Genomic DNA, 14869 nt, shown 5'->3' on the forward strand with positions numbered 1-14869 from the left:
TATTTATTTCTCAAATTTTCTGACAAAGTAAGAATTAGCAAACTTCTCTCCACCCATATAATTTATCACATTACCTACTGATTAAAGTAATTAAGGAATCACAATTGTCATTATATAAAGAAGAGAGTACAGGCATTTAAAAAGTGTTGATGTTCCCATATACAATAAGTATTTATTTGGAAAGAGTCCATTTTAACATAGTTCATAAGCACTATAGTACCATAGCACTAGCACAGTTCAAACCAAAAAAGATGAGAACTGATTTTATGCAAAGACATTCACGTCTGGGCTGCTAAAGCTTTTTAAAATTCATTCAGAGGGCATTGGACCTTCAAAAATGAAGTCAAGCCATAATAACAACAGCTATCAATTTCAAAACAAAACCAAGTTAAATTTTCATATTTAAAAACTCCAAATTACAACAAAAGTTATTATTGAACATTTATTAAGCACCCACAGAGTGCTGAGCATTGTACAAAATATATAAAAGATTCAGTCCATGCTCTTTTGGAGCAAAATTGTCTCATCCTTTGCATCCGTTTTACACGGTGTAGTGACACTGCTGACACACTCATAAAGTGAACCAGTTCCTTAGAATTGTACTTGCTTTAAAAAAACAATCTTCAGATCCACAGCAGAAATAACTCCTTAATTCTGAAGAATGATTCAAAAAAAGCCAACTGGTGAAGTTTACTTGCCAAAAGTTCCACTTAACGTCCCCTACCTGGGTGTTAAGAAAAATATGAAGAGTATTCATAAGAATATAATTTTAGCAATGTAATTACAAAATCAAGGTCAAAATTCTGTTTTATTATTTTGTAATGATCAGTCTTCTGATACACAAATTCAATTATACAAATTCAATTACTGTTTCCTAAGGTATCTGGTACTTGTAAAGTTAATAGCTGGATGTCACCAGCAAAAAATTATGCTTACCAGCATCAAATATTGTCCAGATTTATATAATTACACTTATCTACTAAACATCCTAAGTGGTAAATCCTTCTTAAAAATACATTTAAAATATCAATTTTCAACAAAAAACAAGAAAAATGTTGATGTATAATTCAGAACATACTGTATAAATTTAGCTCTCACCTCTGAAGCCACCACCTCCTCGACCACCTCTGAAACCTCCACCACCTCTTCCACCTCTAAATCCACCTGGGAAAGACACAGACACAAAGTACAAAAATTAGCTTCTATAATAATTATAAATTCATCACATTATGAGGAAAATACAAGTAGCAGGCAGAAAAATAGTGATCCCATCATTTAGTTTCCTTAGGGAAGAATTTAGTATGAGATAAAATATACATAACCATCAGATATAAATAAAACATTATGCCAAAATTTGTGATTTACTTTATGAAGGCTAAGGAGAATATGAGTGACAAGATCAAAGTAGCCTAGAAAAATTTAAGAATTCCTTGTGAAGGTTAATCCTTAAACTAAACTTTAGACCTTGAATACATCCTAAACCTACTTCTGAAATCTTAAGTATATTACAGGTGAAAGAGACTCTACGGAAGATAATAACTGGTTAAACAGGGTAGCAACAAATTTATCAAGAACCTTGAGTGCCAGTGTGGGAAATTTAAGCAATCTGGATGGCAATGGGGAGTAATTTGGAATGAAAGACAACATAGGGAGGATGAAAATTATTCTTAAAGCTAATCAGGAGGGGCAGCTAGATGGCGCAGTGGATAAAGCACCAGCCCTGGAGTCAGGGAGTACCTGAGTTCAAATCCGGCCTCAGACACTTAATAATTACCTAGCCATGTGGCCTTGGGCAAGCCACTTAACCCCATTGCCTTGCAAAAATCTAAAAAAAAAAAAAGTAAAAGCAAAACAAAAGGCAAGGCAAATGAGAAGAATGACTTAAAAAGCAGAATTGGCCAGCTGGAAAAGGAGATAAAAAAGCTCTCTGAAGAAATAACTCCTTCAAATGCAGAATGGAACTAAAGGAAGCTGATGACTTTGCAAGAAATCAGGAAGAGGGGCGGCTAGGTGGCACAGTGGATAAAGCACTGGCCCTGGAGTCAGGAGTACCTGGGTTCAAATCCTGGTCTGAGACACTTAATAATTATCTAGCTGTATGGCCTTGGGCAAGCCACTTAACCCCATTTTTACAAAAACCTAAAAAAAAAAACAGGAAGAAATAAAACTTCCAAAAAAAACAAAAATTAGAAGAAAATGTGAAATATCTCATTGGAAAAACAACTGACCTTGAAAACAGATCCAAAAATAATTTTAAAAATTACTGGGCTATCTGAAAGCCACAATCAGGAGAGAGACTAGATTTCATTTTTCAAGAAATAATACAACAGAATTACCCTGAGATCCTAGAAGCTGAAGGTAAAATAGAAATCTAGGGAATTCACCAATCACCTCCTGAAAGAGATCCCAAAAGAAAAACACAAGACTATTATAGTCAAATTCCAAACCTCTCAAATAAAAGAGAAAATTCTAAAAGCTGCCAGAGGGGCGGCTAGGTGGCGTAGTGGATAAAGCACCGGCCCTGGAGTGAGGAGTACCTGGGTTCAAATCCGGTCTCAGACACTTAATAATTACCTAGCCGTGTGGCCCTGGGCAAGCCACTTAACCCTGTTTGCCTTGCAAAAACCTAAAAAAAAAAAAAAAAAAAGCTGCCAGAAACAAACAATTCAACTACCAAGGCTCCATTGTCAGGATTACACAGGATCTGGCAGCATCTACATTAAGGGCTCAGAGGGATTGGAATATGCTATTCTGGAAGGCATTTTGATCTTGGTTTATAAATGAGAATCAACTACCCAGCAAAACAGAACATCCTCTTCCAGGGGAAAAGATGGACTTTAAACAAGCAGAGGTGAACAGAAAGTTTGATCTCTAAGAACAGGACTCTGGTGAACCCTAGAGGAGGTGGAAGAGAAGGACTAACTATGAGGAACTTAATGATGTTGAACTGTTTGTATTCCTGCACAGGAAGAAGATATTGATAACTCACATGAACTTTCTCATTTCTAAGAGCTGTTAGAAGGAGTATATATAGACAGGACATAAGAAGGAGCAGAATATAATAGAAAATGGGCTTAAGAGTATGGATGAGCTCAAAAAAGACTGAGAAAAGCAATTAAGAGAGGTGGAGGAAAAATTGGGAGAAATGAGAGCAATGCAGTGATGGGTCAATGGGTGATGGGGAGGGAAAGTACTGGGTGGAAGGAAAAAGGAGACGAAGAAGCTAAGAAATTTCACATAAGAGGCAAGAAAAAGCTTTTCCAATGGAGTGGAAAGGGGGAAGGCAAGGGGAAATGAGTAAGCCTTCATTCTCATCAGAAATGGCTCAGAGAGAAAATAACATACACACTTAATAGGGTGAGGAAATCTATCTTACCCTAGAGAAAAATGAGAAAGGGATGGGATAAGGGGGAATGGGGGGGAAGGAAGGGGGGAATAGGTGATAGAAGAGAGGGGAAATTGAGGGAGAGGGTACTCAGATTCAACACACTTTTGGACAGGGCCAGGATGAAACAAGAGAGAGAATAGAATAAATGAGAATGGGGAGAAATACAGTGGAGGTACAACTAGTAATAGCAACTATAGGAAAAATATTGAAGCAACTTCTCTGGTGGACTATGATAAAGAAGGCAACTCACCCCAGAGACAGAGCCATTGAAATCTGAACACAGGCTGAAGTACAATTTTTTCCCCCTCTCTATTCTTGAGGTTTCTCATCTTCTTGGGGAGGGGGTTTATGTTTACTCTTATAACACATTCAATTTACATCAATGTATAGCATGGAAACAATGTAGAGACTATCAGACATTCTTCTGTGGGGAGGGGAAGGAAGGGAGGGTGGGGAAAAATTGTGAAATTCAAACTTTACAAAAAATGATAGGCACATATTACTATTGTATATAATTGGAAAATAAAATGTTAAAAGGCAAAAGAAACTGAAAAAGGATACTAATGTGAAGAGTATAAGGGCAGAGGGTTAAGTTCACTTCAAGGTCTAACAGAGTAATAATAGGACATTCAAGTAGAAGATAAAAGGAGATATGAAACTGAGAGGTTAAGGAATGATGTGTGGATATGAAAAGTCTTCAGCACAAATAAGAATGGATTAACTCTCCTATTAGAATGCAAAACATGGTCAAGTTACATTAAAGATGAACTATGTTTAAGAGAATGGAAGAAAGGATAGAAGAAAAATAAACAAGATACTTTGAGGGAAGAAAATTTCAAAAGGGCCCAATAGGGGGCCTTGGATGTCAACAGTGTGGGGAAAAATCCTTGTATTTAGCAAGGCTTAGATAAATGGCAATCTAAATTAAAACGGGACCCATAAAATAGAACCAAAAAATCATATAATGCAGGGTGGCTAGGTGGCATAGTGGATAAAGCACTGGCCCTGGAATCAGGAGTACCTGGGTTCAAATCCGGTCTCAGACACTTAATTACCTAGCTATGTAGCCTTGGGCAAGCCACTTAACCCCATTTGCCTTGCAAAAACAAACAAAGTGGCTCAGTGGATAGAGCACTGTCTTTGGAGTCAGGAGTACCTGAGTTCAAATCCGACCTCAGACACTTAGTAATTACCTAGCTGTGTGGCCTTGAGAAAGCCACTTAACCCCATTGCCTTGCAAAAACTTAAAAAAAAATCATATAATGGCAACCATGCTGAATTTAAATTCTTGAATTTAAAATCTGAAAAGCAAAATAAGTGCTTCAAAAAAAACCCCTTAGCTTTAAAATGTCACTATAATTTGCCAACAGCAAGAGGAAGGTCAGCCTCCAGGCAGCTGTCCCTTTTCCTAACAAGTTAGATCTCACCACCATATCATTCTGCTCATCATCCCTCCCACTTTGCTGCCTTGCCACAGATTCCTCCTTATACAAAGTAGGACTCACGTATACATACAAAAGGCAGGAGGAGGGACAAAGTTGGGGGAGAAGAAACATATGTACAGGGTTGCAAAAATAAAACCACTGAACAGCACCAGGGAGTGGTCTCCTATATCAAACTTTCTCAGGTCTCAAGATGTTGGTGTCATGATTACAACTATAGCAAGGGTTACAGTGAGGGTCCAGAAATATTAGCTTCCTACTCCAAGCCCTAAAGTGAACAATTCTACCTCTACCCACTAGGCTGAAGGACAGAGGCATTATTAGTTCATAGCTAAAGAACTCTATACTTGTTAAGGAAAATTATCTTTCAAAAACACTAAGACTTTAAGGTAAATTTCAGGGACTGCTGAAAAGGTCAGGTACTCACTCATGTTTAACACATGAATTTTATCTTTATGCACCCTGACATAATAAATGTCACTTTCGATATAATATTTACTTACCTTCTGAAAGGTAGATAAATCTTACTTCAGTCCTTTACTGTACCTAAACACCTTACTGTTGGACTGGCTTAGAGGGAAATGTAATTCCCCATACAACTTGTAGAGCTGTGAGGTGCACTGTGGTTCATTGACTTAGGAGACACTGACTCATATACACATATAAAGAAAGAGGGGAGAAAGAGAGAGAGAAATATGTTGTATACATAAAACCACTGCATAAGCCTAATGGAGACAGCACACACATGACTCCTTCAGTGAGGCAGCTATACTGACTGCCCAACCCAGTGGTTTTTCAGGGGGTAGGGAATGGGAATTAAAATCAAGATCAGCAATACTAAATATCTTATTCACATATGTGAAATACATCAATGAGTATATATAACATACAGAAATGAGTATATATAATGAATAGAAAGAACTGTATAAATCATAAAAATTTTTAGAAGAAAGTAACAGGAAAAAAGGAAATCTCATTCTCTATTCTCCTTTAAAAGGGTAAAATGTTACATCATTACTGAACAAGTTACCAAATTCACATGGACAATAATCCATTTGAAAATTAATTTATGCAATTAATGGCGGTTTCAAATACACAATTAATTGGATATGATAAAAGTTTAAGTAGAAATTTCTTTGCTCTTATAACCATACTAGAATTATGCTAAATTTTTCTTCAAGCAGAGAAAGGGAATACTGAGAAAGGTCTATTAGTCCTATTTTTAAATACATATTTTCCCCCCATTTCTAAAGATTTCCCATCTCACATCAAAGACAAGCACTCTTGAGAGTGCCCTTAATAAAAGTAACTTACCACCTCTTCCTCCTCCACCTCTACCTCCTCTTCCTCCTCCTCTGCCACCACCTCCTCTTCCCCCTCTGCCACCACCTCTTGGAGGTGCTTTTTCACCTGGTGGTCGAGGTAAGAACCTTTGCAGGGGTAGCAGTTTATATGGGTCAATATAAAACTGAGGGAATAAGGATAAAGATACTATGAGAACACATACATCAATCACTGCCTAATACAATTATTTAAGCACTCCCTTACTTGAATTTGCTAAGATATCTAAAAAACCCTTCAAGATATCATCAGGATGAGAATGTCTATAAAAAAAAAACTTTGAAATTTCAGTTTCAATTTCTACCTTTTAAGCACAGTGAATTCTCCCCAACTCACAAAAGTTGCCAGGAGATTGAAATACAAAATACAAGTATATTAGCCATTCACAAGCTTTAACCAAATCAACAAATATTTACAGAGTATATATACACTACACAATGTAAAAGTGTTAATGGATAAAACATTTAATTATGGATAACAGAAGTTAAAAATTCCAACACAATAATCAGTTTTCCTGTCAGCAAACCAGTGAAACCTATTAATCTTTTCAATAGCAAATGATTTTAAAGACATTAATAATAGGCTTTAAACTGTGAGCTATGAAAAGATATTTCTTTTTTGGAATTGTCTGCTTTTAATCCAATGACTAAAGTATTTTATTCCTTTCAAATTAAAACTTGTTTACTCCTACATTAAATTTTTGAGTTATTGATTGAATGATTAAAAAAAATAAACTGTGAGTTACGGGAAAAAACGAATTACAAGAAAAACAGCTTCAGTACATATGCTAAAAAAAGTTACCAGAACTCAAGAATTTATGTTAACAATCATTTTAGAAGGATAATACCTTTCTGTATTACATAACTGAAAGGCAGTTTATTTTCTAAGCAAATTCTGGACAAAAACATTAAAATATATACATATATATACATATATATATATACTATTATCTAGTAAGAGGCAAACTACTGACCAATTACTAAATTGCAAATAAACATAAAATTGCACTCAAATTTTGAAAAATTCTCTATTACATGTACATCATAAAATAAAAAGTACTATATCTGAAATACTACATGATGTCCAAAAATATCACGTCTTTTAGTAAAAAAAAAATTATTTCACTAATGGCTTTTTAAATTAGGAGTCTCCCAGAGCAACTTTGAAAAACAATTTTCAAGGCAGAATTGTAAGTGATTTACAAAGAAAAATAAAAGCCTGCTTGTTAAGATTTTGAGTATCATCATCAATTAGACTCACATTACCTTTTGTAATTTTTTAAAAGAAGAGGCCTTCATGTTTTCTGACAGTTTAACTGAAAAATACTATTAAGTTTGATTAAGGAACAATAAGAGATTGTAGTATGTAGCAAGGCAAATATTATGCCTCCAGAACTATTCCATTTCAACAAATGAAAAATTGAGGTAAAAAGAACAATACTTTAAACAGGTGAAAAAAGTCTCTAACTGTCCTAGCCTATCCCCATAGCAAAATTCTAATAATTCAAATTTCCATTAATACCAAAACATTATCAGACCTTGCTTTTTAAACTGAGAAATCTCCATTACCAGGACAATCAAATTTCAACCCACCCATCTATCTTATTAGTACAGTCACTTAATATTATCTCTTACTTTGGTTTTAAAAAAAAAAAAACAAAACAGAAATCTCTTTTCTCTTCTCTTGAAAACTTTCACTTTGTTCCTGGCCCCAAGTTGTTAGAGTAGAATGAATTTGAAAGTGTTAATATTACTAATGGCTACTAAGGAAAGAGAAATGATAGATCACTGGGTTGGGGGGAGGGGGGGGGAGGAAAAAAGGATACAAAATCTCTAAGTTGTCCAAATATCTCATCAACTTTACCAATCTGTTCTTTGTTTTCTAAATAAACTGGAGCATTGAAATAAGGCACTTTATTTTCATGCGTTATGCATTTGCAAACAATGTCATCTTCACAAGGATGCAAGAATTCTCCTAATACTGTAATAAGAAAAGGAAATGTTACAATATTAAACATGAGTTCAACCAAACCATTTATTTGGTTTTCTGCTTTTTTATTGCTCCATCTCCTCATATTCCTGTTACTATGCCCCTTTCTTTTCATTTCTACTCCCCTAATTTAAATGTTTTCCATAGCCCCCAGTCTTTCCTATGTCATGTTTTCATCTTTCTTCCATTCTAATGATCGTTAATCTCTTACATTATCCCTTTAACAAATGCCAACTCAACAAAATGTCAATTTGGATGGTATTTCAAACTCATTCAATTCAAAACTGAACTCCTTCTACCGCCCCCCAAAAAAAACTGGATATTCTCATTAACCGTCCTCCAGGAACTTCAATTATCTAATTTAATCTTTTGTCTTCTATTGATGGAATATAAACAGGTATATAGAAGGGTCCTTTCTTCATTCCTATTTCCATCATCATGGTCCAGGTCCGTATCTTCAGTTTGACTACAGCAAAATTCTTTAGTCCACCTTCTAGATGTAGCCACTGATTCCTCCAATTACTCAGGGAACTTTCAGTGAACTATGGAAGCTTCGATTCCAAAATAGATCCAAGGATCTCTATGACTTAGCCTCACCTTAGCCACTCCACTAAATTTCTCACTTTTTCCACTCCATTCAGCTAGCCGTCATCTTCCTAAAAATTAAGCCTGCAATCATCATCCCCCCTCAACTGACAAAAATCTAATGACTTTTGGGGCGGCTAGGTGGTTCCCTGGAGTCAGGAGTACCTGAGTTCAAATCCGGCCTCAGACTCTTACTATTTACCTAGCTGCGTGGCCTTGGGTGAGCCACTTAACTCCATTGACTTGTAAAAAAAAAAACCTAAAAAAAAAAACTAACGGGTTTCTCTCATCTCCAGAATAAAATGTTCAATTCTCTTTGGCGCTTTTCGTGTCCTTCACGACTTGGGCCCCTCCTAATTTTCAGTTCTTTTGGCCTCTGTCTCACCCCTGGGCGTTTTGGCTCTCTGCATGCCTTCCCTCCTCTCAACCTGGGGCTCCCTCCAAATCCTAGCTAAAGCTTTTACTCCGCGCCACCGTCTTCCCTGCAGAGGTTTTTCTGTCCCGTGCCTCGGCCGAACCCCTCCGGTGCCCTCCCCGCGCGGAGCCCCCCCAGGCCCGAGGGCGTGACCTACCGACCACGCTTTCCGGGGGTCCCTCGTTGTAGCCGCCCTTCTGGAAGCCTCCGCGGCCCCCGCCTCCGCGGCCGAAGCCTCCGCGGCCGAAGCCGCCGCCGCGCTCGCCGCCCCGGGCCCCTCGGCCCCCTCGGCCGCCGCCGCGCTCGCCGCCTCGCCCTCCGCCGCCGCGGTAGTGGCCGCCGCCCCGGCTGAAGCCCCCGCGGTTAAAGCCGCCCCCGCCGCGGCCTCCGCCTCGAAAGGACATGCTCTCCTACCTGCGGAGGGGGCCAAGTTGGGAAGCCCCGGCGCGCCCCGCCGCCGCCCCTCCGCGCTCACCTGCGCCCCGTCCCCCACATGCGTCCGCGGTCCCGGCGCCTCGTGCTCCCGCTCCGGGGGCGCCTCCGCGCACGCGCGCGCGCCTGCGCGGAAGCTCCAGCCGCCCGCCCGCTCGCGCCCCTCCCGCCTCCTGCTCGGCGTCTCGGCAGCCGCGGGGAGCGCGCCGACTTCCCTTCCCCTTCCGCCCTCCCTCAGCGGCAGGGGCCGCCGGGGCAGGAGCACGTGTCACCGAAAAAGAGCCCAGAGACCCGGAAGAGCGCAGGGGCGCCGGCAGGAGGCGGACAGGAGGGCCTGTCCCGTACGGGCCGCGTCATCCCAAGGAGCCCGGGGACGTCAAACGCACGCGACCCTGTTTGCGACGAGGAAGTGGTGCTTCACGGCCGGCGCCGGAAGTCAGTCGGCTTCTCGCCCCCTCCCTCGGCGTCTACCAACCCCAGCCCCGCCGGTCTCTATTCGGGAGGCCTGAGTTGAGAGGCGGCCTCGGACCCTTGGGGTTCTTTAGACCCCCCCCCCCCCCAGATATTTGTCCCGGAGATGGCTGGCTCCGGAATAGAGGCCTGTTCGTTCAAGTGGATTCTATTCCCCTGCAACACGGGGCCCTGCTGCCCTCCCAGACTGCCAGTTCCCACCTGGCATCGGCAACCCAGCTCTTGTCCTCGCACCCACCCACTGTCCGACTCGTAATTTAGCATTAAAAATCAAGTTTCAGGCCTAAAGGTATGACTAAATCACGGGCAGTTAAGTCAGAGCTTAACATTTTATCACCTTAGTTGGGCTCAGATGGGAAAGAAGGATTTTAATAAGCAGAAGTGCAGGGGGAAGACCGATAAGAAGTGGCAAGACTGGGCTAGATCGCTGCGACATGAAGGGAAAATAAATGCCGGGCTCCTTAACGTAGCACTTTTAGATTTGCAAAAGGCTGCTGACTTTCATGACCAAGTCACATTCTATCAGGAGGAGCAGAAGACTCGGCCTACCCTCATTAGCTGTTGCCCAGTCTGGTTTAGCTTTCACCTATCAGGAGCACCTTCTCGAAAGGTATTGAAGCATGCAAGCATTCGGTTTTTGCTAGCCTCTTAATATTATTATTATTAATTGCTATTCTATTAATACTATTATTGGTAGCCTAATTAATAAATTGCTAAATTACCCAGAAGCTCAGACTTTTCATTCATCACAGTGCTTCATCCCACCACCACCCCACCCATGATTTCTAGTGGAAGTTGTGACATGTAGAAATGTCAAATCTGTGAGTAAGAAAAAAAGCTCAAAACCAAATGAGATAGGGGGATACAGGAAATAAAATGAACATTTTTAATATATAGAGTTGCTAATAAAAGAAATCATAATGGATCTAATGTTTAGGATTCCCTATAAAGGAGTTCAAATACAAAAGACATAATATATATAAACATGATGGAATATTATTTCCACACAACAAAGGATAAAGAATCATGGGATGATTTCAGTACAGAATCCAATTACACAACTCAGACCCATCAGGTAGCAGGCAGACAGTCGAGGCTGCTAATTAGTTATTTCACCCCCACTAAACTCCAAAATCTTTCCATTGACCATTTCTCTTCATTGACATCCCTTTCCTTGCCACCAGTCTCCCCTTCTACTCCTGCACCTCCATCCTCTGGTAGCCACTATTGCTTATCCAAAGCCCCTCCAGGACTTTATTGATGCTCACAAGTCTACCTTGAGAAAGAAACCCAAAAAGGAGAAAAGGTAACTAGGGCCTACTGATACAAACCTGGCCAAGTTTCAATCCACATTCCACATGGAACCCACAACTGATCCCCAATTCCATTATGACAGGATAAAAAAGGCCTCCACCCCTGGCTGAAATAACATCTCATTAGCTAAAGGTTGAGACCCAGGAGATCTGCTAGTTAGTAACTATCTCTTCTTGTGTATCATCAACTTTTTCCCAGCTCAGCAACCAATCAGGGGGATACAACCACATACAAAACTACAATTAAGAAAGTTTCCTGAGGGCAAGAAGAGAATAACTGCTCTGTTCTAAAAAGGGTTGGGGAATTTCATGCACTTGAGTGGAATGCCCCAATAGACCACTAGGAGACACTCTAGATAGAACACAGTCAAACCTGTGCATCAGAAAGCTTAGGTTAGTAGTGGTGTGAAGGATGATTGGAGAAGGAAGAAAAGAGCCAGGCAAATCAGTTGGAAAGCTAATTTTGGGCTTCAACTAGGAGTGAAAATGATGGCCTAAATAAAGGGTAGATAGAGCACCAGCCTTGGAGTCAGGAGGACCTGAGTTCAAATCCAGACTCAGACACTTAATTTCCTAGCTGTGTGGCCTTGGGCAAGCCACTTAACCCCATTGCCTTGTAAAAACCTAAAAAAAAAAGTCTAGGGGCAGCTAGATGGCACAGTGAATAAAGCACCAGCCCTGAAGTCAGGAGTACCTGAGTTCAAATCCAGCCTCAGACACTTCATAATAATTACCGAGCTGTGTGGCCTTGGGCAAGCCACTTAACCCCATTTGCCTTGCAAAGACTAAAAAAAAAAAATTGTCTAGAATGCAAATTCTTGTGAGCCTTGCAGCAATGATAAGAGTTTTTATTGAAATCTTATTTTGTAAAGGAATCTACATGCTCTTCTTTGTGTCATATGCTCATTAAAACTGTTATTAACTTCATATTAGTCATTCAGACCATGGAAAGAGAAGCAATGAAAGCAAGGAATGCATTCAGATTGGATGCATGAAAAAAAACCTGGCTTAATTTCAATTCTGTCTTCATTATTTGCTGAAATATTACTCTCTAGGAAGGTAGAAAAAAATAAGCTGCTTTTGTAGGAAGTACAGTTCCTATTGGTTACCAAGTGTGCTGTTTACTTGGAATTTTTTTTTTGTTTCATTTACGGTAAAGCTTATCAGTTAACAATCCAACTATTTGAGAGTTCAAAAGTACACAGCTCTTGTATAAGTTTTTCTCTTTTTTAAATATTTTTCCAGAGGTTAAAAATTAAAAAGGCAGAGAAAATACAAGGTGAAAAAGAATCCTGGACACAAAGATCATTTTACTCAACAACATGAAACTAGGTCATTATCTTCTCTTACTTTTGTGTGTTGACTTAAGTTTTTGTAAGGTAAGTACTTTATTTTTTCTGAAAATGTTTTCTTTTGAAATGGAGATACATATATATATATATACACACATATATATATGCATATATATATATGCCGAATATTTTGAATACTAACAACAAGTCTTTGGAATTTAGAATGCTCAATTAGCAATACTTTGATTTAAATATTAGATAATTCAAAAGCCTGGCAGAACATACTTAATATATATTTTTAAAAGTAATGCTGTAAACTATACTGGCATAATCAAATATAATTTAGAATTATTATTAATTTCAGGCATCCAATTTTACTGTGCTTTAGGGATAAAAGGATCATCAAAATATTTAAAAGGATTGAAATTTAAATTGCAATGACCATTTTTATAGCTTGTATTTAGAAAATCAAGACATTGATGCAAATTTATAGATTGTACACATCAATTATGATTAATTTTAATTAATGACTTAATTCTCAAACATTATCTATTATGTATTAGGCATATATATATAGGGGACATAAAGTTTGAGGCATGATCCATGTACATGCATCTTCCAAACTGATATGCCTATAGCAGTAGTAAGTTACTGTTCTTGATACCAGGAAGAACTTCGTTCAGTTCTCACCTCTGATAGAGTGGTTGAGTGACCTTGGAAGAAATAAATTAACCCTTCAGTTTTCTAAGGCAACTCTGGGAGTTTGAATTTCAGAGAAGGTGGTAGCTTTCATTGATAAGAGTAAGTTTTCTCGCCTGGACTTCACTATACCAATGAAATTACATTCTCTCTCCTTATCCTTAATCAAAATTCTGACTGTCACTGCTAGGATAAAACACATATCCCTCCTTTTGGCAGTTTTAAAGCTTTTTACAATCTGATTCCAGCCTATTTTCTCAAAGTGATTATATTACTAGTACAGAATTACTCTTGTAAAAGGATTTTGTATGGTTTATTATATTTTATTTCACTTTCAACAGCCATTAGATTTTATTTTTTAAGAAGGGGGTTCCATAAAACCATAGCAATGAAAGAATAATAAACAATGCCAAGAACAGTTTGTTTTGCTAGGAAGAAGCCATCACTCACATTTTCTGGCTCCAGAAGCCAAATCAGCTTATCTTAAATTCACTCTTCTTCTAAGGAAGAAAATATCTTCCAACTTAATTGCAATACTAATGTTGAGTCAATCCCTCTTAAACAGCTAAAAGAGTGGAACTACCCGCTTCTCAGTAGATGTCCCATAACCTCACCAGCTTACTATGACTTAGCCTCTAGTTTTTCTCTCCCAAAATTAAACAGTTTCAAAATTTCATATCCAAAGATGTCACCCATTTGTGAAGTCTAGAATGGCATATACTTGAGTCTCCCATCTTCACAGAGGTATTCTCAAGACAGGTGCCACATACATATCTGTTGCATTCCCTTATGTGTGTACATGTTATATTACTTAGTAGAATGTAAGCTCCCTGAGGGCTGAAACTGTTCCATTTTTGTTTTTGTGACCCCAGCATCAGCACAGTGTCTAGTATCCAGTAGGTGGTTAATAATGGCATAGCATGATCTCACTCCCTTGAGTTTCTCTCCTCCCAGCACCATAAAACCACCCTCCACCATCCACTCAAGTTCTGCCTCTAGGGGATACAAGTTCATCCCAGATCAAATTGTCTTCTCTATCACTTCCATGATTCCCCTTCCCTAAAAGTTATTGCCCTCGGTAAAGGAATTCCTAGTTACAGTTCTGGGAAGACACCCTATGTAGAAAAATCAGTGTAGGGGCAAGTGGTCAGTCAGGAAACCTAAAGACAAAAAAAAAAAAAAAAACCAAAACAGTTTAACTACAAGAGCTGTGTAGTGAGGACAGGACACAGATAAAGACAGAAGGGATCATTTTTCTAAAATAAGATCGAACAATAGAAAACACTGTAAATTAATCTTCTTTCCTGTAAGAACATCTTCAAATTTAAGAACTCTAGTAATTTATTTCTCCATTAATGTCAGGTTCACAGATTTCAAGCCAAAGGGACCTAACCTATGTTCTGGGAAACAGCATTCATTTCCAGTGAAAACATTTACCAAACAGGGCTCAAATTTTTTTCTCCTTTTTTTTGCAGAGGGGGGTAGGGGGTGAGGAAGAAGAT

The 14869-nt window shown here is 38.9% G+C and overlaps 2 protein-coding genes across 4 annotated transcripts in view; one reads left to right on the top strand and one right to left on the bottom strand.

Annotated features, from left to right (window-relative positions):
• Positions 1 to 152: 152 nt before the first annotated feature.
• On the bottom strand, positions 153 to 9693 carry GAR1 (GAR1 ribonucleoprotein). The gene is made up of 6 exons (XM_074228713.1): positions 9318 to 9693; positions 7997 to 8151; positions 7437 to 7496; positions 6145 to 6298; positions 1099 to 1164; positions 153 to 724 (listed from the first exon to the last, which is right to left on the bottom strand). Exons 1-6 carry the CDS (start codon positions 9562 to 9564, stop codon positions 711 to 713), a joined length of 696 nt encoding a protein of 231 aa, XP_074084814.1. The 5' UTR covers positions 9565 to 9693; the 3' UTR covers positions 153 to 710.
• Positions 9694 to 12586: 2893 nt separating this feature from the next.
• CFI (complement factor I) overlaps positions 12587 to 14869 on the top strand; it is a 40671-nt gene continuing 38388 nt past the window's right edge. The window contains exon 1 of one of the 3 annotated variants that reach the window (XM_074228714.1): positions 12587 to 12755. In XM_074228714.1, the coding sequence (XP_074084815.1) occupies positions 12699 to 12755 (57 nt within the window). In that variant the 5' untranslated portion in view covers positions 12587 to 12698. The remainder of the gene's footprint in view (positions 12756 to 14869) is intronic. The other 2 variants (XM_074228716.1, XM_074228715.1) reach the window with 2 other exon arrangements.

This window comes from Macrotis lagotis, chromosome 3 (genome assembly GCF_037893015.1).
Source record: "Macrotis lagotis isolate mMagLag1 chromosome 3, bilby.v1.9.chrom.fasta, whole genome shotgun sequence".
Lineage (NCBI taxonomy): Eukaryota > Metazoa > Chordata > Mammalia > Peramelemorphia > Peramelidae > Macrotis > Macrotis lagotis.